The 21,579-nt window shown below is 44.2% G+C and overlaps 2 protein-coding genes across 6 annotated transcripts in view; one reads left to right on the top strand and one right to left on the bottom strand.

Annotated features, from left to right (window-relative positions):
• slc19a3a (solute carrier family 19 member 3a) overlaps nt 1–13,482 on the top strand; it is a gene marked incomplete at its 5' end in the record, with an annotated part of 29,737 nt that extends 16,255 nt beyond the window's left edge. The window contains 6 exons of the mRNA XM_084324030.1: nt 11,016–11,289; nt 11,446–11,601; nt 11,689–11,767; nt 12,456–12,648; nt 12,818–12,959; nt 13,297–13,482. Coding sequence (XP_084180156.1) covers nt 11,016–11,289; nt 11,446–11,601; nt 11,689–11,767; nt 12,456–12,648; nt 12,818–12,959; nt 13,297–13,455 — 1,003 coding nt within the window. The 3' untranslated portion in view covers nt 13,456–13,482. The remainder of the gene's footprint in view (nt 1–11,015; nt 11,290–11,445; nt 11,602–11,688; nt 11,768–12,455; nt 12,649–12,817; nt 12,960–13,296) is intronic.
• A 171-nt stretch (nt 13,483–13,653) lies between these two features.
• LOC311233266 (arf-GAP domain and FG repeat-containing protein 1-like) overlaps nt 13,654–21,579 on the bottom strand; it is a 103,913-nt gene continuing 95,987 nt past the window's right edge. For 3 of the 5 annotated variants that reach the window (XM_084320201.1, XM_084320203.1, XM_084320204.1), the window contains 5 exons: nt 21,142–21,221; nt 20,410–20,517; nt 16,215–16,367; nt 15,135–15,226; nt 13,654–14,759 (listed from right to left, as the gene is read on the bottom strand). In XM_084320201.1, the coding sequence (XP_084176327.1) occupies nt 14,700–14,759; nt 15,135–15,226; nt 16,215–16,367; nt 20,410–20,517; nt 21,142–21,221 (493 nt within the window). In that variant the 3' untranslated portion in view covers nt 13,654–14,699. The remainder of the gene's footprint in view (nt 14,760–15,134; nt 15,227–16,214; nt 16,368–20,409; nt 20,518–21,141; nt 21,222–21,579) is intronic. The other 2 variants (XM_084320202.1, XM_084320205.1) reach the window with 1 other exon arrangement.

Here is a 21,579-nt window from a genome sequence, read left to right as displayed (position 1 = left end):
CACCGAGTTAGCATTATCCCGTAGGAATATTGTGAGAGCTTCTTTAATTTGTGTAATGAATTCATTGTTGTTAAGCAGCATAGAATTAAAACGCCATCTTGGGGCCCGGGAAGATAGTGTACCAAATGTTGCTTTCAGGATTAAGTAGCAGTGATCTGATAGCGCATTGGGTGTCATTTCCACTTCATATTTATCAAATATTCTCGGGGATGCAAAGACGTAATCAATTCTGGATAGTGTGTTGTGTCTCGACGAACGACAGGAGTACTTGCGGGTCATGGGGTTAAGTGAACGCCATAAATCAGTTACCCCTGTTGATTTCGACCAATCTTTTAATGCTTTAGATGAATTTTTTTGTTCGCTGGAAAAGGTAAGGTAAGTTTTGTCCATCCTTGGGTTCCAAATGGCATTAAAATCCGCACCCATTATATATGAGTACTCGGGATGGTTTAACATTTCTCCGGTTAGTGAAGTGAAGAAACCCACTTCGTACAAATTTGGGGCATATACCGCTGCCAATGCAATTTTCCTGTTATTGTGTATAATCCTAGCTATAGTTATGCGCCCCTCAGCATCCGACCATACCCCTTTCAATTCGATATTTAATTTGCGTCTGACGACTATGGCTACCCCTCTAGTTCTCGTAACAAAAGAAGAGTGACTAATATTATGGTATATGTTATCCGCTAACGTATTTATGTCTTCCTCTAAAATGTGCGTTTCGCTTAATAGAGCCACGTCCACATGTTCTTTTTTCATCAGTGTGAGCACGCTTTTGCGTTTGTGTTGTTTGTTTATCCCACCGGTGTTCCATACCATTATATTCAAACTAGCCATAATCTATGCATATTTTTGTGTAGTTTTTGGTAATGTTTCTGGAGTGTGAAGCTACAATAGATGTACATCCAATTAATGAGGTCCCGTTGAGAGCTGAGCTTAAAAACATATATATATACAAATAAAAATCCCCTAATTTCCCCTCACTCAGAAAGTCGTACAGGCCTGTGTTCCAAGAACACATCCTCCGCGATTGACTTTCTCCCATAGTCCACCGGATTGCCCAAACTGAGCATTGTAATCTTAATCTACCTATGCTAATTGCCATAGGATCTAACATTTCCATTCTATTGCAATAGAATGTCGCTTTTGGTCTTGCACCTTCCCTTACTGTAATGAAGTGTTGTGATAAATGACAGAAAAAATAAAATAAAAAATAAAAAAAGAGAATAAACTTTTATCGACATATTCATTTGAACCCTCTACTAACGTGTGGAAAAAAGGAAAAAAGGAAAAGATTGTAGAGCAATATTGACACCTTAATGTGAAGAACATTGGAAAAGAACAATGTAAGTTAAAATATATTTTAAAAAATATAGAGTAATGAGAAGAAAAAATTTAATAAAATAAAAATCAATGGAAAGATATAGATAAGGAATGAGAGATAGAATAATTATCAACGTGGAGAAGCCACTAGAATCGAATTAACAGATTAGATAAGATAGAAAAGCAGCGCCTTTTAGAGCTTCAATGTGCCTTCAATGGAGTGATTACTTAAATTGTTAGAATAACCTTGTAGTGTTCATACGTTTAAGTGTGGTTAATTTTTAAAATATTATTAAAGACTGATAGAACTTAATTTAATTTATTATCTGCTATGTGTATACACACCGGATGTTTATTGTTAGAGTTGTAGGCTTCGTTGTCATGGTGCCTTATATTCTAGAAGGTTGTAGAGTATACTAGTGCCTAGACTATTTTATGTTCCAGAATGATCTAAGAGACCCAGGGCATTTGAGCGATAAACCCAGAATATTCCAGATAGATCTTTTTGCAATGATATGTATTTGTCTCCTCAGAGACCAGAGTCTGAAATTATAATGTATTATGAATCGTATTATACACAGTACACATTGTTATAGACGGCTTGCATATCGTCTGCTACCTTGATGAACACAATAAAGTCATTCTAACACTGGTATACATTGAGAAAGAGGCTTATATGTTTCCGGCATTTTCGTCCTGCCTTGGGTTATTTGCTCCATTTCGATTCAGAAAATCCTCAGCTTCAATAGGTGTGTATATACCTGACCTGCGGCCGTCACTGCCCAAGAATGATAACAGCGCCGGGTATGATAGCCTTGGCTTGTAACCGGCTTTGAACAGCTTTTGCATCACCTCTTTGTATGGTAGACGTCGGATGATGGCATCTTTGCTCAAATCTTCGTAGATAAATATTGGTTTACCACCATAATTCAGATTCCCACGTTGGTTGCGAGCAAATTTGATGATGTCATCCCTTGTTGTAGTCTTCCGCAAGGTGACAATGATGACTCTTGGCCCGTTGATTCTTTGCCCCCGAGAACCGATTCTGTAAACTTGGTCCACTTCTGGCACTTTGTTTGGATCGATGTTACTCAAAATCGTTGATAACACTGTTGGAAAGTTGGGATCTTCGCAGTTTACTGCTTCATCAAGCCCTACAATGCGGATGTTATTCCGCCTGTGGTAGCGTTGGGTTTCTAGTAGCCTCTCCGTCGCTTCGTTTTTAAGCCCTTGTATTTCCCTCCGATATTCTTCTTTCACTCTTTCCATCTCTGTCATGCCACCTTCGTTCGCCTTGACTGCCTTTGTGATTTCTGTCACCGTATTCTCCACTGTCGTGATTCGCATGGACTGTAAAGCGCCCGCTCTCATAACCTCTTCGAATTTAGTATCGATGTGTTCAACGTGTGCTTTGAAAGCGACCATCTGTTCTTTTACGTGTGCTTTGAAAGCGACCATCTGTTCTTTTATCAGGATAGTCAGGGAGTTGAAGTCGGGTTGTGTAATTGAACTGCTTGTGTCAGTTGATGTTGTTGGAGCAGTGAGGGATCCGATGGATGTTTTTGCTATTATCTTCTCAAAATCGCCTGCTTTTTCCTTCACGGTACTTTTTTCTGATGTTCCTGTTATGTTGTCATCTATTGTCTCCCTCTCGGGGCCAGTTGTCTTTGGTCCCTGTGTATTCTCCTCTATATTCCCCGCGTCGGGGCTCACCAACGGATCTGCCACAGCGTCGCCTGTCATTTTCTTTGATCGTGTTTCAATCGGCGCTGTTAGAATTGCCGTTTCTTGTTTCTTTCCCGTCCTTTCCTTATCCTTAACCATGTTGTCTTTTGATATAGTTAGTAGAAGGTCTTATCAATACATACGATGTGGTCTAATCTCTTTTGGTATTGTCCAAATAAGGTTTTTAAACGAAATTAACGATAACGGGAGCGGAGCTGTAACCAATTGCGTGCGCTACATATTGCAGCTAAACCGGAAGTCCATGGTCTTATAGGCTACGCCTCCATAGGGGCGGGGCCCGATCAGGTATGGGTGCATTAAGTTGTTCGTGTTGGTGTACAGTAGGTACTAGGAGATAAGGGGTATCTCATTAGGCTAGAGCGGGACGCTCAGCCAATACTAATATAACTAGGTTATATACATAACCTATCGTTTTCAATCAATCAATCAATCAATAACAACATTAACCAGACTCTCGTTGTGTCTATTCTGCTAACGCTACCTCTCATTGTGTCTATTCTACAATCTTTAATGTTACCTAGGCTCTCGTGTATCTGCTAACGTTAACAACAAGATTTCGTTACCTCTCACGTCTATCTGCTAACGTTAGCATTAGGTAATAACCGGTTTAAAATGGATGGTGATTACCTCACGTTGTGTCTATTCTACTAACATTAACGTTACTAGTACAAACAATCAATAGAGAGTTATATTGATCACGCTATGTACGATAGCCATGCTACAACGCTAGCACCTAAGCACAACAAGCACAACAAGCTTAACAAATCAGCGACCTTTTTGTGAGACTAAACTCTCCGCTCGGTGGCAAATTGTGTTGATGTTGGTTTTGTTTCATCAATAAATGAGGCAGAATACACAGTGACTGTATCCTTTTTTGTTTATTGCACTTGTTCCTGCTGCAAACATAATGAAATCCTATGCGAGGCTAAATAAAGATGGCGGCTTTCTGTTTTTGCAACGAGTGACGCGTCTCTCTTCTGACCAATCAGTGGTCTGCAGTGTTTCACGTGACTTTTCTGGTACCACTTCTACCCGCTTGGAACCTCGACAGAGCAGGGACTAAAAAAGTACCCAAAAAGTACCTGGTGCCGAGTAGAGTAGAGTCGAGTAGGTACCATGCAGTGGAAAAGGGGCAATAGAGTCCTTACCTCAGATCAGATGTTCTGCAAAAAGATGAATCCAATTCCTGATCGCCATTCCAAATATCGATCGCATTTATTGATCCAACGTTATACTCCGGAACAGATAATCGATGCTGCTTCCAGTCCCCTCAATGAATGCACTAGTATCAGGTTGCATGTAAAATGTGGACCGGAGTTCTTTTTTCTGATGCAAGTCCCATCGACTCCAATCCAATGATGTGCAATACCATCCGGGAGACGATAGGGGGCGGTATTTGCCCTTTTCTTCGAGCTCAGAGCCATTCCCAATGATAATGTCAGGCTGGATGGATGAAAAATGAATGGATATCGCTAATAAAATAAATAACGATAAAATAACGAGATGGCGAGTTAGTATGAGAAATCTCGTTGTTGCCAACCAAAGTGTTAACCAAGAACTGGAGAGCCTGGACTGGTCGGATGAGCTCAGGGTTACACTAGTTGAAGAAACATGGCTTGGCTTCAAAAACAAATTCTCATCAATACTAAACAACATGGCCCCCCTGAGAACCACCAGGGTTAAAAATCGTGCCATGGATGCATCTGGACATACTGAGCGGTGACCGCTATGAAAACCAGACAGAAAATGCTCTGAACTTCATAAAAGTCAGTCAAAGCTTGCCAAAAGCTTCAACAGTGATGTCCAAGCACATGTGGTTAAACTTAGACAACAAGAAACAGGCTAAGAAATGTAAATACCATGATCAAATCTGCAATTTATTTTTGTCAATGATAAAACTGAGGAAAACAAAAACAACCCCTGTGAGCTTTGGAAATTACTCAACAACCAACTAGGCTGCAGTAAGAAACTTAAAACCAGATTAACATTAACACTTGAGTGACAGCAGGGGGCGCCAGAAATAGCGTTTGAGTGCCGGCGCTGTAGTCAATGGGAGGGCGAGCAATCAATGACTTGTTTGCAGTCAACATTGTCGAAACGGATTGTTTTTTTTTAATAGGTACATTTCCCTTTTATACCATTTTTAAAAACGCTAATTTTTTTAAACTTCCAGGTAAAAAAAGATTTCTGTGATAATAGCTCTTTAGTGGAATACACAAAACACGTTGTCATTTTTCGGCCTATTTATGAATCGTTTTCAAATAAACGCTAGATTATCTATAGTATATGTGTACTTATGCACGCTAGAGAAACGGGCTGAAAAATCGATTATCTTATTTCCTGATCGCACACACACACACACAGCTAAATACACATATAGGGGACACGTTGATATATCTGTGAAAAGAGCTCTGATTATCCCAAGACTGGTAAAATAGATTCCTTACCTCAGATCAGATGTTCTCCAAAAAGATTATTCCAATTCCTGATCGCCATTCCAAATATCGATCGCGTTTATTGATCCAACGCTGGGTGGTCGAAAGACATATTCCACACTGTTCTGCGGCTCGGCAATGAGTGGGATCGTCTCCGGTTACATGCCTGACAAGTAAAATGTGGATTCCGGACTTTCTTTTCTCCATGCATTTTCATTCAATCCAATCCAAAGGGTGCATTACCATCCGGAAGACGATAGGGGGCGGTAATTACCCTGTTCAAACTCAGACAGAGTCCCAGTGGTAACATGAGGCTAGATTGATGAAAAATGTATGGAAATCGATAAAAAAAAAATCGATTAAATAACGAGACTTCTCGTTCGTGGCACTCAACGGTTGGCATGAACTAACGAGATTTCTCGTGGCTGGCACTCAAAGTGTTAAGACAGACGACACTCATCACAGACAAGCTGGATGTGGCCAATCACTTAAACATCTTCTTTACAAACATAGCCACAACACTGGTTAATAAACTACCCTCCCACGCATTTTGGTGTAGAACACATCCTAGCCTTCTACAAAAACCTAGGGGACTGGGGTTCGCAAAGACGATTTCAAACTCGAAATGGTAACAACTGATGAGGTGTTCAAAGAACTGAGCACCCTCCAACCTAACAAGGCCACTGGCCATGACAATATCCCCTCCAAATTCCTCAGAGACTCAGCCGCCACCATCACCCCAATCATCACCCACATAAAAACCTCTCCATAAAACAGGGACACGTCCCCAAATATTTCAAAATTGTGAGAGTGACCCCCCTGCACAAAAAAGACAGCAAATTAGACCCAGGCAACTACCGCCCTGTTTCTATTCTTACCTCCATCTCGAAAAAATTGTCTACGAACAGGTCGAAAAGTACCTTGCGGAAAAAAAGCTAATCTACTAATTCCAATCTGGTTTCAGAAAATCCCATTCCACTGACACATGCCTTCTCTATTTGAACGACCACATCAAACACAAGGTGGACGCGGGAAAATACTGCGGCATGGACATGCTGGACCTCCAAAAGGCTCTCAACACTGTCAATCACTCCATTCTGATTGATAAGATAAAAACAATTGGTTTTGATAGTTCATCAATGAGCTGGATGGAATCCTCCCTGGAGGGGAGAGAACAGATGGTGGAGGTGAAAGGTACACTGTCCACCACCCCTCCCAGTGAGCTGTGGTGTTTCACAAGGAAGCATACTAGGACATTTACTGTTCCTAATTTATGCAAATGAACATGGAATGGAATGGAACATGAAACATGGAATGATAAAAAGAATATATATATATTTTTTATCATTCCATTTGGGCTTGATGTCTGAAGGAGTCGACTGAAGGCTTATTGTCCTCTGCAAAAGCATGCAATTGGTCCACTGATGGATACATATTTTTTTTTTATCTACCTTTTCTCCCATTTTCTATTTTTCTCCCATCCCAATTTCGTATTGTCCAATTCTACCCTCCCCTGTCTTGAACGCTGTTAGGCCATGCCTCCCACAAGCTGGCTGCAATGTGGACCAAGCCTTGCATCACGTGTCCCCTCCGGTACACGAGGAGGCAGCTGTTGCATCTTTTCACCTGCACAGCGCGATCTCTCAGCGGCGAGGGTCTGCGTGGGAGGGACACGCCGCCCTTGTTGCTTCCTGATTCTGCTGCGCAGGCGCACCAATCGACCTGTAGGAGTCGCTGTCCACAACGTCCGATCCCCACCCGCCAACTTCCCACCCCCTAATACTGCCAATTGTATTAGTATGAACGACCAGCCAAGCTGGTAGCAATGCCGAGAGCTGGGCTCGAACCCAGCAACTCCTGCATTAGTGGCGAGCGCCCACTGCGCCACTTAGCCACCTGATGGATACATCTTGATATTTGATATGTGCTACAGTGTAGGTTAGTATATTAGATTGGTGAAATCCTCTTTCAGTGCCTCTGTGCCCATTTTCTTAGGCAGTTAGCCTTGCTGGTATGCACGCCATTAGCGTTAGCCACGCTTCTAGGCCTCTTTGCTTAAAAAATAAATAAAAACATATGTAGCACCCTGAATATGTGGCTATTATTCAGAAGTGCTGACTTTTATCTCCCCTTTGTGCACAAAGACATATTAACTAGTTTCCATTGATATTCCCTCGAACAATGATGCAGGCTTCTCCTTCTCTCACCGGCTGGAATATGGATTATAAACAGTGAACTGAATCATATTCTTTCCACCCAGTGCTTCCTGTGGGGCTAGTTGGCGGTACCAGCAGGGGGCGGCGGTGGCAGGCGGAGCGCACGAGAGACACAGCAGGAGAAGCAAGTCAACGGGAACGGAAGTGAGGCGAGCCAGCCTCTTCGACATTGGACTTGGATCTGGTCGGTCGTGTCTTGACAGAGCCCCGTTGTGGACCACACGGGTGAACGTATTGAACTCGAGTATGTTACGGGTTATACTAGAAATATAAGCGTAGTAGCGTGTTGCATGTCCCCACGGAACAACCCTAGTGATACTACGAGTTATCCTAGAAGACAAGCGGTATAGCCAAGTGTTGGCTTATGTTAAAGATATTCCCTCCAGTGAGGTGCCCAGCCAGCGTGGCTTGAAGAGGACCGGTGTTTAGAGGCACCCTGCGTCATTGTATGTTGCGGCTAGCAGGAGGGCTGTCTGGGACCCACAGAGTAGCTTCAGTTAAGGTAGGGCCAGAGTATTGTCGCGCGTCGACCCAGCACCGGCCATCAGCAGCCGTCTTCGCCGGCGTTCTGCATCTGCTCTGCACCGGCTGTCTTCAGCCCAGCACAGGAGTCGTCCCGTCCAGCAGAGGTCGCCATCACCCAGCACGCGCTCTCAGCCCGCTACTGCTCCCTCTGTCCCACCCTGCTTGCTAGCGCCCGTGATGAGAGCGTTCGACGCCATCTTACCACCCGGACAGCGGTGGTGGGGCGAGGCCGCCATCTTGGTTGAGTACATTAGGGCTTCGGTGCTCAGGATCCTATTGCACAGTACACAGTGTGTCACGGCCTACGGGCGAAGCTAATGGTTGCTAACCACAGTTCATAGGGGTACCCCATAGACATTACATGCCGACATTAGTTTAGGACTTTTGTTAGGTACAGTGGGCCCACCTTTTCATTTCTTTTGAGTGTAATAACGTGTATGGTCATGCCTCTTAATTTCCCGTCTCGTTAAAGCTGTTTCTTCCTGGGGTACATTAATGCTGCCGTAATATGTAAAGCCTTAGAGGAAGGTATTATTGTATAAGTGTTATATGTGTTATTATTATAATTATTAGTAATTAGGAATAATGATAGTATATGCCATTTGACTCACTGCCAGTAATACTTGTCACTGCCCAGTATAAGTAACACTAAACGAACTAAGACGGGAATTGTGTGTGTGCGTGTCCCTTATTGAGTCTAACCCTAACCCTTTTTGATGCGGGTAATATTATTATTATTTAACCCTTTCTCCTTCCAGTCATTAAGGTCTCTAGTGGTCATCGAGGGAGGGTACTGCTTGCGGGAGGAACGAATCTATTTAGGCATATCAGTCACTAGGTGTGGGAGGGTTGACGGAGGTATTGAGGGAAGTGAGAGCGAGTTGGGGAGTAGTGCTGACCGCCCCGGAGAGGCGAGGAAGACCAGAGTACCAAACCAGGTTGGTAAATCCCGGGCCCCATTCACTCCCACTACCGGGCCCCAGTTTGACGCTCCAGGCCCAAAGACGAGGGTGCAGTCAGACGGAGCTCTACTGCGTCCAGCTACCTTGTGACTGCCAGCAACCGTTCCCACAAAGCAGGGATAATCCACCCTGCTACACATATATATATATATTTTTTTCCCCATTCGACTAAGAGGTTGGCAGTCGACTACAGCTCCTTTTGATCGATTAGTCGACTATTCGACTAATCGGGGGCAGCCCTACAAAATAAATGACATGTCATCAGCTTGTGACTGCACTTGTTCCTGTTCGTGGACGACTCGGCCCTGCTGGTGTCTGACAGGGACAAGTTGCAGATTGAAAAAGCCCTCAGCTCTGAACTCGGCAGAATCTGCACCTGGCTCGCTGATAAACTATCATTACACCTTGGTAAAACGGAATAAATTTTCTTTGGATCAAATAGCAAACTCAGCAAGGCCAACGGCTTCTCAGTTACAGTGGGTGACATTATTGTCACAAGGAAAGATGAAATTACCTACCTGGGTTCCATCCTAGAGGCAAATCTTTCCTGTGACAAAATGGCAACCAATGTAATCAAACAAGTCAACCAACTAACAAGATTTTTGTACAGGATCTTTTTGTACAGGATCTCCTCTCTGGTAAATAAGAATACCTTGAAGACTCTAACAGGAGCACTCATTCAAGGGTTCTACGACTATGCTTGCACCTCATGGTACCAAATCACCTCAAAGGCCCTGTAGCGACTATCCTGATGTCCTGGTAGACGTTTGGTTGGGTGCGGGGAATCCTCGTCTTTGACGCACAATTAGAAAAAACATAATGTCGAGTCGGTTTCACCTGCCGTTGGGTGACGTTCCCATTTAATTGAAGTATTTAACATAATACATGGTTGATGAGCCAAACAATAATTTCTGCATAATGCTGTTAATAATAGTGAAAACGAGCGAGGGTACGTGTGTGCGGTAAAAACCGTGATACCTCTCAGTCACCCATACCTTGATTGCCATAGCCTACACCTGGGCCTTTATTCAAAACCCATGCGCTCCGCGCTGCCACCCAGTGATGAACTTAACAAACTACAAACTTAACACAAAAACAATCAAATAGCTCCTACAGGCCCTAAAAACAAGGCTACAAACATCACAAAACAAATTGGTCAGACTACTGCTTGGCCTTACTCCTAAAACCCACCTTACCCCTGCCCATTTTGACAATCTAGGATGGCTTAGAGTAGACGACAGAGTACAGCAACTTGCAATGGGCCTGGTCTACAAGATACACAACACCACTAAGATACCCATGTAGGCTACATGTCGAAATACTTCCCAAAGGTCAGTGAAGTCCACGACCACAACACCAGAGGGAGTTCCACAAATCACTTTCAACCCAGATTCGGCTCAAACAAGGGACTAAACACGTTTCGCAATTATGCCACAATAATGTGGAATGCCCTACCCAAAGCTGTAAAGGAATGTGAATCCCTATCCTCCTTCAAAACCACTCTCAAAGAGCACCTACGGGTGGCTGCAATTAGAAACTGGCCCCGGAAAATGTCAAAATTGCCCCCCCCCCCATTCGTTTTTTTATGATCTTCTTTTCTTACACAGTACCGTATATTTGTATGTCTTGTCATAAATGTCCTGATGAATTGAAAATGGAGGACCCTGATGTAAACAAGACAAGTCTGTTTCTGGTCTGCATCCTCGTAGCAGTTGTTTGTATTGAGCCGTACTGTATTGTACCCATTCTGCAATCTGTTAATAGTTTTCAATCAATCAATCAAACCTGTATTTACTCATTAATTTCAGTGTGGTGGATCTGACAAAGTACCGCAAGGCTACGTCTTACTGCCGCAGTGTCCAACTCCTAGGCTACACAGTGGGCTCAGTCTTGGGTCAGCTTCTGGTCAGCTTCAACCTCATGTCCTATCACAACATCCTGGTTTTCACTCTGGTCCTCACCGCCGTAGCCCTGGTCACTTCCTGCCTGCTGCCCATGCCACAGCGCAGCATGTTCTTCCATAAGAAAAAGGGCTCAGAGAAGCACACTGATGGAGGAGTAGATGCAGCAGGAGAAACAAGCTTATCCGAGGTGGTCCCGGATGCAAACTCTCCCTCCGATCTTGCGACAAGACACGGAGAGGAAACAGGAAGCTCAGTGGAGGGAGGAGAGGAAGCAGTAGGAGAAGGAGGGATGGGAGAGAGAGGAGGAGATGGAGCAGGAGGTGAAGGCCCTCAGACTGAGGCATCTGTTGATGCAGAAGGCTGTACTCAGATGTTCCTCCGGCTGTGGAGAGACTTTCTGCACTGCTATTCCTCCAGACAGCTGCTCTACTGGTCGGTGTGGTGGGCGCTGGCCACCTGCGGCTACAACCAGACCGTCAACTATGTACAGGTCAGTGATGCTCTAATAAAAGGTTTCCCGAGAACCTAAAATGAATTCCTGAAAACAAAATCTGAAAAAGAAAAAACACCTCTGCAGGTGCTGTGGGAGCATGTCCAGCCATCCCAAAACTTCACCAGCTACAACGGAGGGGTGGAGGCTGTATCCAATCTGTTTGGTGAGACACAGTAGCCTGGCTTCCCCTTCAGAACAAGACAGGCCCATAGGGCTTACCTGTCATCTTTGTCCTTACATTTCTACAAAATCGAAAGTGTTCAGTGGGGCTAGTTTCATACAATAAACAATGCTTTCAATCCCGTTATACATTTTGATTTAGCCCCAACCCTGGCAGGTTCCATACGACTTCACTGTGGAAAAGATAGACCGACACACTACTTGAGAGATATCAAAAAATATCTAGGGTTCTCTCTGATTGAATAAAGTGGGAATGGGATACCAGAACATTTATTTTGTGTGTACGGCAGAGCTGAGGGCCTGGGAGACCCATGTTAAAGACCAGCCACTCTATATCAGTGATGGCTATTGGAATGTAGAGCTACACTTATATACCAATTACAGCATCTTTAAAATATACCTATGAAAAAAAGAAAAAGATGGGACGTCAGCTACTTTGATTAACGCATTACCGAATATTCTACTAAGAACAATGGAAAAAGTTGATCCGACTTTAGTGCAGTCAATGGTAGACAAAGCCAAAATAGGCCATACGAGCCCCTCTCTCTCTCATACTGTGGCCATTTAGAATATGGCCATGGTATAGGAAGGTGGGGTCAGTGGATAAGCTGCCCCACCTCCTCAGAGACCCTCTACACAACATGCTCTCAGGCTGTGTGTGTTCATTGCAGGTGCAGCAACAGCCTACAGTATAGGCTTCACCCAGGTGGACTGGGCTCAGTGGGGGGAGCTGGCCCTGGGCGGCTTCTCAGGACTGGGGGCCATGTCGCTCTTCCTCATGACCTTCGTGGGCAACATCTGGGTCTGCTACGCTGGCTATGTCGTTTTCAAGTGTCTATACATGCTGCTAATCACCATTGCCATGTAAAGTTGTCTTTCAGTTACACCGGTTAGGATTTACACTGGAACATTTTAGTAAATCTTTTTTGACCCTGATCTGTTCATTGCCTTGGCTTGGACAAACTCTCATAGGGTCTTGTCACGTCGTAGAACATATATATACACTAGTATGCATTATAATTTCTCATCTTAGGTTCCAAATCGCAGCTGACCTGTCCATGGAAAGATACGCGCTGATCTTTGGAGCAAATAACTTTGTCGCTTTGGCCCTTCAGACGGTCATCACATCCATTGTGGTGGACAGCAGAGGTCTCGGTCTGCCCATCATCCCTCAGGTGAGTTTCCTGTTCAGGGAATCTATAACGTACATGATGGAGCACAAGCTTTCTAAATTACATAATATACGCTGGGTGAGAGACTCCCCATGTTTTAAGATTTTGTCTTGAGTGACCTCTTTAATGTAAAGATAGTTGGATATTATTTAGTACAGAATTGTATCGCATTCATCAAATGTAGCATGTGGTAATATAACTTGAATGGAAATGTGATCCAACTTCTAGTAAATTAAACGTTTAATTCAATTGCACCTTATTTTGATACACACCCCACTTGTTCCCTGTATAAATTGTTCTACATTTCACCGTGACACTAATCTAACCACTCGTTTTGTAGTTCACCATGTATGCCAGCTACTTCTCCATCATAGCTGTTCTGTTTTCTCTGAGGGGAGTGTTCACCATTTGGAGAATGCGTGAAAAACAGTCAAGTCCATCGGAGGAAAAGCCGTCGTGTTCGCCAGACCCAGACACCTGCCTCGGACACAGACTCTGAAGGCTGGAAACCATCTCCAGACACCTGCCTCGGACACAGACTCTGAAGGCTGGAAACCATCTCCAGACACCTGCCTTGGACACAGACTCTGAAGGCTGGAAACCATCTCCAGACACCTGCCTCGGACACAGACTCTGAAGGCTGGAAACCATCTCCAGTTTCATGTCTCAGTAATTTGTGCTTCTGAGGAGGCCGCAATTCCAGTGCAAGAAAGTTATACAATTATTTAGACTGCAACACAATAAATATAATTTATATATATAATATATATATATGCAAATAAAAAAAATTCACAAGAGTGGAGATGTACAACAATACAAATGAATGGTTTGGTAATTTCCTCTTTTTTCTTTTTTAGTTAAAATTCATTTTTAATATATATATTTACACATTAACTTAAAATTCTGTAATACCCGATGCAAGTGGTCTTCAGTCCATCATCATTCTAGTGAGCCATGTGGTGCATGTTTCCCCAAAGCACCTCGACCCCTGAGACCATCTGGATGCATTTGATTATAATGAAACAGAGCGACTCTGGAACCTCTGGATACTTTTCTTTTTTGGGGAAACCGGACCCAGGTCAGCAGAGAAAGAGAAAATTCCCACCGTCACATTCATCCTCCTTTTCAGGTCTTTCACACAAACGGAACAATAACATCTTTTCCTTTTCTCTCCTGACCCTCAGGTTAAAAACGTCTCCTAAAAACCATACTGCACAGACAAAGCCGCTTTGGGGTTCATCACAAGTACAGTAAATCAGCAGTAGCCCTCAGCTTTTCTTTCTCTCGCTCTCTTCCAAGTAACAGTTCTGCCTTACAAAACCTTGTGTGGTTTAAGATACAAATACTGATAATTATGCACAAAGAGCTCATTTCCTCTAAGAAAATTATGTACAGAATTGCAGCATAATGAATGGGACATTTGCAATAACTTAAAATCAGCCAGTTTGAATACACATTGTGGCTCAGTAGAGGCCCGACCAGTTCACAGGTTAAAAGAGGACGAGGGGAGGTCATCCTCTCCCTCTGCACTTCTTCTGCTTCATTGCCGCGGACAATGTCCGCGTGACCCGTCTCTTCCCCCGCTTCGCGCTGTTTGTTGCCGTCGTTTTTTTCAAAATGCAATAGAAAATACAAGTTCTTACAAACATTGTGTTTTTAAAGCTACTGGTGAAACAAAACAGTGCAAGAGGTGCGAGCGTGCCGGTTTGTCGACCCCCGTAGTGGTGCTGATTGGATGGAGTGCTATAAGAAGGGATTCGTTGAGGAGCCCCCTGATGGGAACTGTGCAGATGGACCTCCACCCTGAGACATACAAACAGACACACACACACACATACATACATACGTACACATACACAAAAGGACAAGAAAAACTCATAGATGAGTAAAATCCCACTTTGACCTAATTAGGATTGGGTTTCCCCTCCAAAAAAGCATCTTAGCACCAATACTGTATATAGACCATGGAAGCTTTTGCAATATTGTAAATCTAAACAACAACAAAAAAGGAATAATGAAAAAGAATCTCCTTTAGAAACAGTACGTCCAAAAGGGCTGGGTCGGCATTCACAAGGCCTCTCAAAACGAGAGGACTGATCTAGAGTCTGCTTTAGTCTGAGGGGGTTAAAATCAAAACCGTCCTGTGTTGGGAAAGAGAAGCTGGTTCTTCCTACTCACCAGAAAGGGGTTGCTAGACATACCAGGTCCCACCATCTGCCCAAAGGGCGGCACAACGGGCTTGGCCTGGCCAAAGGCAGAATACCCTCCGCCTGAACAACAAAAGTTGCAAAAGTTTTTTTTGTGTCTGTGTGTGTCTGTGTGTGTACCTGAATAAGCAAGTGTAATGTGAGTATTCTGTTATTTCTACTTAAACACCACTCTAAGCAACCAAACTTGATGTTGATCACCGTTTATGAAAATTGCACATCACACACACACACGCGCACACGCACATCCGTTTTTCTGAGAGCGTCTCAGGTTATGTGTGGTAGTGGCCGGCCAGGGTGAGTTACCTACTACATTTATGCGTCATTCACAAAGACAGGTTTTGCACGTTTCTTTATGGAGTGAGCTGCTGACCTTTCAAACACGCAGCCAATGGCTTTACGGTGGTTGTAGTCACTTCCGAAATAGAGATAAGTTAGCTTGCTTGATAAGTTCACGATAGTTACATGAGATATTAGCCTACTCAAATCAATTCACAAATGCTTGGTATTGTTCTTTGCCAATTTTGAGATGCAGTGTTTTTGGTATGGTGCTGTGATCCTAGCAGATGCTGCTGCTCGAAAGAGATTGTTAATGTTAACAGTAACACAAAGTTAAATGTTAAAGGAACACGCCAATGTTTTGGGAGATTAGCTTACTGTCTTCTCCAGAGAGAGACAAGGAGATAGATACCAGTTTCCTCTCTGTGCGTTCAGTAGAAAGCTATCTGGCTGCATGTTAGCCTAGCATAGCACAATGAATGGAAGCGGAGATGACCGGTTAGCCTAGGCATTGTCCAACTAACACCTCTCCCAAAGGCTAACCGGCCATGTCCACTTCCATTCATTGTGCTAAGCTAGGCTAACATGCAGCCAGATATCTTTCTACTGAACGCACAGAGAGGAAACTGGTATCTATCTTCTTGTCTCTCTCTGGAGAAGACGATAAGCTAAAATGTCCCAAAATGTTGGCGTGTTCCTTTAAAGAATCGTCGATTTGATAGTCGACTTGACACTGAATGCCCTGCTACGCCGTCACACACAGAACACACACCGTTGGGCTGCTGGGGGTATGCTGGAGGCTGGGGGAAGGGGCCATGGCCAGGGAAGGGTTGTTGGAAGGTCCCGCTGAAGCTGGTTGGAAGGTTGAAGGCAGCCGTGTTCCCAAAGCCAGACGGCATGCTCATGGAGCCTGTACCAAAAGGGGCTGCAACACAGTGAGAAGAGAGTGGGTTTACAGGCCTTCCTATACCGTAGACTCAAACATCACAGGACTCCCTACAAACCTTGTGAATCCCAAAGATCACGACGACTACACAAAGGTTACGCGAACACAGGTATAAAAGCTTTAATTCCTTACTAACTGTAACCCATCAGATTTATTTCTTTACATGTACATCATCAGAAGCTCATGAAAGCAAAGATGGGAAAGGAATGAACGCACAGACATACACAAACCATATCCTCATAATATTACCTATGTACCTAAGGAGTAGGCTATAGCTACCACAGCACACAGGGTAACAGCACCAGCAACAGTTTAGGACCACAGAGGGCAGCAGGATCGGTTAGGTTTAGTCAGGGGCACGATGAGTTAATCGAGTGTGAGAATGAACTGTGGTAGTACAGTCTACTGGTCAGCTTAAGGGGCCAGGATGGGGGAGAGCCTGAGAAATGGAAGCTCACACAGAAAGTGCTCCCATAGGAGGAGCAAGCAGGAGAGGACATAACCACCACGGGAGCCTTGCACAGAATGTTTCTGCAGTTCCTTTTCTTCCAACATGGCTGCATATAAACATTGGTTACCCCTTTCAAAAGAAAATGCTGAATTTCTGTGCAGCGGTAGAGTATGAAAAACATTGGAAAAACGAGTTCCACTGCAACTCGTTTACAAGCTCCAGTTAATAAGACACCAAATTATTACATTATTGTTGATATATTTCTCACATAAACACATAACTGTTGTTTCTTCCAACATGGGCGTTGAAAACATTCTGTGAAAGGCCTCTACTGGCATAGAATGAAACCAGTGCAGTACTTAAGTTTGCAACTTGTCACCCACTGTCGTGTAGGAAGCCATGATGGTAATTCGGTTGTTATGTCTGACGTATATTCATGTCCGGGGCCAAACGCTCTGCTTCCGACAGCAGGAGATACTAGTAGGAGCACATGTCCCAAACAGTTTATTATGACTCAGATCTATTAAAACAACAAGGGACACTGAGGCATGTTGAAAAGACAAGAGCTTGAGGCAACGCAGGATGCCTGGCCCCCGGAAACTGTTACGTGACGACTTAACAAGCCAATGTATCCACATCCATCATTCATCTGTCAGTGTTATCAAATTGTCCATTTTCTTTGCTAGCGTGAATCGTGACACGCACAACTTTGTCTAAATGAATAAAAAAAACAAATAAGTCTCATGATTTCTCAAGATTATTCTGACATTTTTGAAAATAATTGAAAATTTTTGTTTCAGTCACATTTCCAATTACCATGCAGTCCGTCATGATGATAGTCAGTTTCCACGATGACCAGTTCATCAACATTATTTTCCATTACCCAAGCCATTGTGATATATATCATTATCACATTTTTTTTAATATAATATTAATAATGCCTTAATAATGTGTTGTACCATACAAACCAAGACCGGCTCCCGGTTGAAAACAATATGGTCCTAGGTTTGTTTTACCTCCTGGGAAAGTTCTCCAGCTCAAGAGAATATGGTGTTAGAATACAGTTGAAACACATGCAGCTACTGTAGGAGAGAAGTAAGGAGCCTCTTCTAGGAAGAGCCGAGGAGGAGATCGTCATTATTGTCAAAGAGGACAACGTGGTCTGCACTGAAAAAGCCCTTTTTTATAGTTTTTAATAAAAAGGACTCTTTCCATTGATGGGAGAGCAGAGAAGCCGACGGTTGTGACATTATGGTCGGTTGCTCAAACGTTTTCTCTCCACTGAAAGGAAATACATTCTTCAAAGTAAGTGAATAGGAATGCTGCTTTATGAGTGCAGAGCCACGCAATCTATTTTGTTCAGTTTCCCATTTTGGACGACTATGCATATTTTTTTTTGGTCTTTCTATATATATTTGTTTTTTTTGCGCTGCCCTACTGAAGGTCTGGGGAGAGTGTACTGTAGACTTCCACATGCCTCCTCCGATACATCGCCAGCTGCTTCTTTTGACCCGACAGCGAAGAGTCTCATATGGTACGTAGAGCATGCAGAGGTTCACACCATCTACCCCAGATCCTCTCTCCGCTGAACAGGTCAGTAGACCGACCGGTAGAAATGGCTGTTGCTATGACCAGGACTTGTACCCCAGCGACTTCCCACATGTTGGTACTAGGGACGACTGACCAAGCCGGAGGTACCGCTGACGGCGGGGATGGAACCCAGTCTCTGCGTAGTAGGTAAGTGGTTAGACCTCTACACTACCCAGCCATCTAGACTACCCATCGTGTCTGAGCATAAGTGACATTGTAGACACCACAGGAGGCAGACACAAGTGGACAGCAACTCAGAATTCCTCCTGACCTGGTTGATGTTTTCTCAGTAAACCTGCCTGGTTAAATAAAAGGTTGAAGACACCACTGCATAGTAGTCGTAGCCGCAATGTCTGACTTTTGTAATGACAGAAATATCTCCTCCTCTGTTCCTCCTGGGAGGAGCCAAGGAATGAGCTGTGTGTATAAAACATACCTGCCACCATGTTTACTGTCCTTTAATTGACAACCCAGTCCCCGACGTGTCTATACTTTCCGTAGCCGCATTTCTGACTGACGCTCTCTGATTGGCCACTGACATGTTTGCCCAATAGCGTGACGAGCTGTGTCTTTGCCCATTTCCGCGTCGAACAGCCTGCAAACTACCTGGCGTTCTATCGCCATGCTCTAAGACAAACTCTAACCTTAACCAACTTCGAAAGAGTGCCTAAGCTTAACCGTCGAAAGAACTTGCCGTCACGCTCTAAGACAAACTCTAACCTTAACCAACTTCGAAGAGTACCTAAGCCTAACCAGTGTAGAAACTGGCGTCGGCCAATCAGAGAACGTCTACCAGAAATGCGGCTACGGAAAGTATAGACGCGTCCCCGACACGTGGCGTCGAGCAGGTGTGTGAGAGAGAAAGCCAGCTAGCAATTGAGCTAGTTAGAGATTTAAAGCAGACTAATGTTTGGCTCACAAGTAGCTTGGCAACATTGAGAGTCATTGGCTCAATACTTTGGGAGTGGCGTTGTTCTGATAGGCCTTACTCTCAAGCTGATTCTGTTTTCTGTGTGGACTTTGCATGATGTAAAACAGGTAATCATATAATAATGATAATTGTATTGTATGATGTAAAACAGGGTGACAGGACATTCTTATGCACCTGGCATATTGCTAGGAAGGAAACGCAGAGGAAAAAACTAAACAAAAAGAAACCCATTTCATTAGACGTCACAGGAGCCAAGAAACGGAGGTATGGCACACGCGCAGTGGGGCTCGTTTCGACCGACTAGGTCCGACGGGATGAATCTAACGTCCCACTGTGCATCTGCCACGCCCCACATTCTAGCTCTCCTGAGTCGTGACGGCACTGTCCTCTCCTGCGTTCTCCTTCTATGACTCTATACACTAGGAACTGGGGGAACACTGCCACGACAGGCCACAGGAGGGCAGAGGGGAGCAGTGAGCAGGAGGAGGACAAGAGTGTGGACCTACCAAAATGAGCAGGATGGTAGCCCTGCCCATGCAGATACCCCATCACGCCTGGCCAGCATGGCGAGAGCAATCAGACACACAAACACTTGAGTCTCGTCTTCAAACACTCTCATACATATAGATACGTACACATAGTATATACAGACCGAGAACACACAGTACACATACGCACACAAACACACCCCTTTATTTGTGTTCCTGTTACTATTCAGTTGTGTAAATTATCTGTTGCACTGGTGTGTGGCTCCTAGCTATACGCAAAGTGATTGTGCTCAGGCTGCTGCCATGATCTGGTTAAACCCCGGAGCATGTGAAGTTATTATAAACAGACAGACGAGGCACGCGTTAGTGAGGTCCTTCCTTTGACCGCAGCCTCTAACCCACCTCTACTACTGTCTAACCCTATTCTAAACTCCTAACCTCAAAATGGCTCCTTTTCAAAATGAGCATTGACCAAAATGTCCTCACTATCCTGAAAATTTTGACCTCAAACTGGTCATCACTAGTATAGTAAATAATACAAGTAAACAAACACACACACACCTGCTGCTGCAGCCACTGCTGCTACTCTCCCATTGCTCTGGAAGGGGTTGGTGGGGGCTGTTGCCGGGGCGACCGGAGCAGCAACAAAGGGGTTGGTTGACGGAGCTGCTGGAGAGAGAGAGAGGGAGAAACGGACACAGTTGACCTATCGGAAACTCTGCCCTCTTCCCTTGATCCTCCAATGGCAACTATTGCTTTGTGCTGACAAGTTATCTGAGAAAAGCAAAAGCTGTTATTGGAGTATCAAGGAAAGAGGGTGGACATTGTGATAGGCCATTAATGCGGACGGAGCGGAATTTCCCAGGAGCTGCAGGATGTCAACTCTGGAGCTGCTTCACAGACGATGAATGGAGCTCTGCGTTTGTGAGGCTATACAATGTTTGCATGAGCTCTTACACCTGGTTGCCTCCGCCATCGCTGTGGGAATGTGTGAGGGAATGGGTGAATGTGAGGCACAAGTTGTAAAGTGCTTTGGATAAAAGCTAAATTCAGTCCATTTACACCCACATGAACTTTTAATGCGGGCAATGCTAGAATATAAAACTAAGAGCTCACCTAAACATTCTATAGGGTTGTCTCTCTAATTTGGTTCACAAATACTGACTGAATTGTCCTGGGAAACAGGAAGAACATAAAATGGTTGGCGTTTCCCGTTACCCTTGGAACGAAGATGATCTTAGTGCTAAGGAAATGCAAGCAGAGTGGCTGGAGAAACACTGTCAGTGAATTTACCTCCAAAACCCTGGGGCATGCTGGGTAGGGGCTGCTGCGGCTGGGCCGATGGCGCTCCGGTTCCTGAGCCAAAGACCGTCCTGCGACACAACGGGACGACATGGAACTCAGCCAATGGAAGAAGACGAGGGCTAAGAGGTCAACGCTCATCCCACACGGGTCAAACGCAAGTGTATTCACAAAGCTTTGAAGAATGTTAACTACTAGAGAGAGTTCACGCTGCTCAGATGAGGATGGGTGCTGCTCAGATAAGGAGAGGGAAGGTACTGGAGACACGGATCATCTTTAGAAACATATTTAATAGGGTGCAAAAAAAATCACTAATGCTTCAACACAAACGTGTCTTTTTCAGAGTGATGAAGTGATGACACTATTAAATATTCTTCTAAAGATGATCCATGTGCTCCAGTACCTTCCTTTTTGATGTTAACTACTGTT

Source organism: Notolepis coatsorum (genome assembly GCF_963971535.1).
Source record: "Notolepis coatsorum genome assembly, chromosome: 1".
NCBI lineage: Eukaryota > Metazoa > Chordata > Actinopteri > Aulopiformes > Paralepididae > Notolepis > Notolepis coatsorum.
The sequence above is the reverse complement of the archived record's forward strand: the minus strand, read 5'-3'. Positions and strand labels throughout refer to the sequence as shown.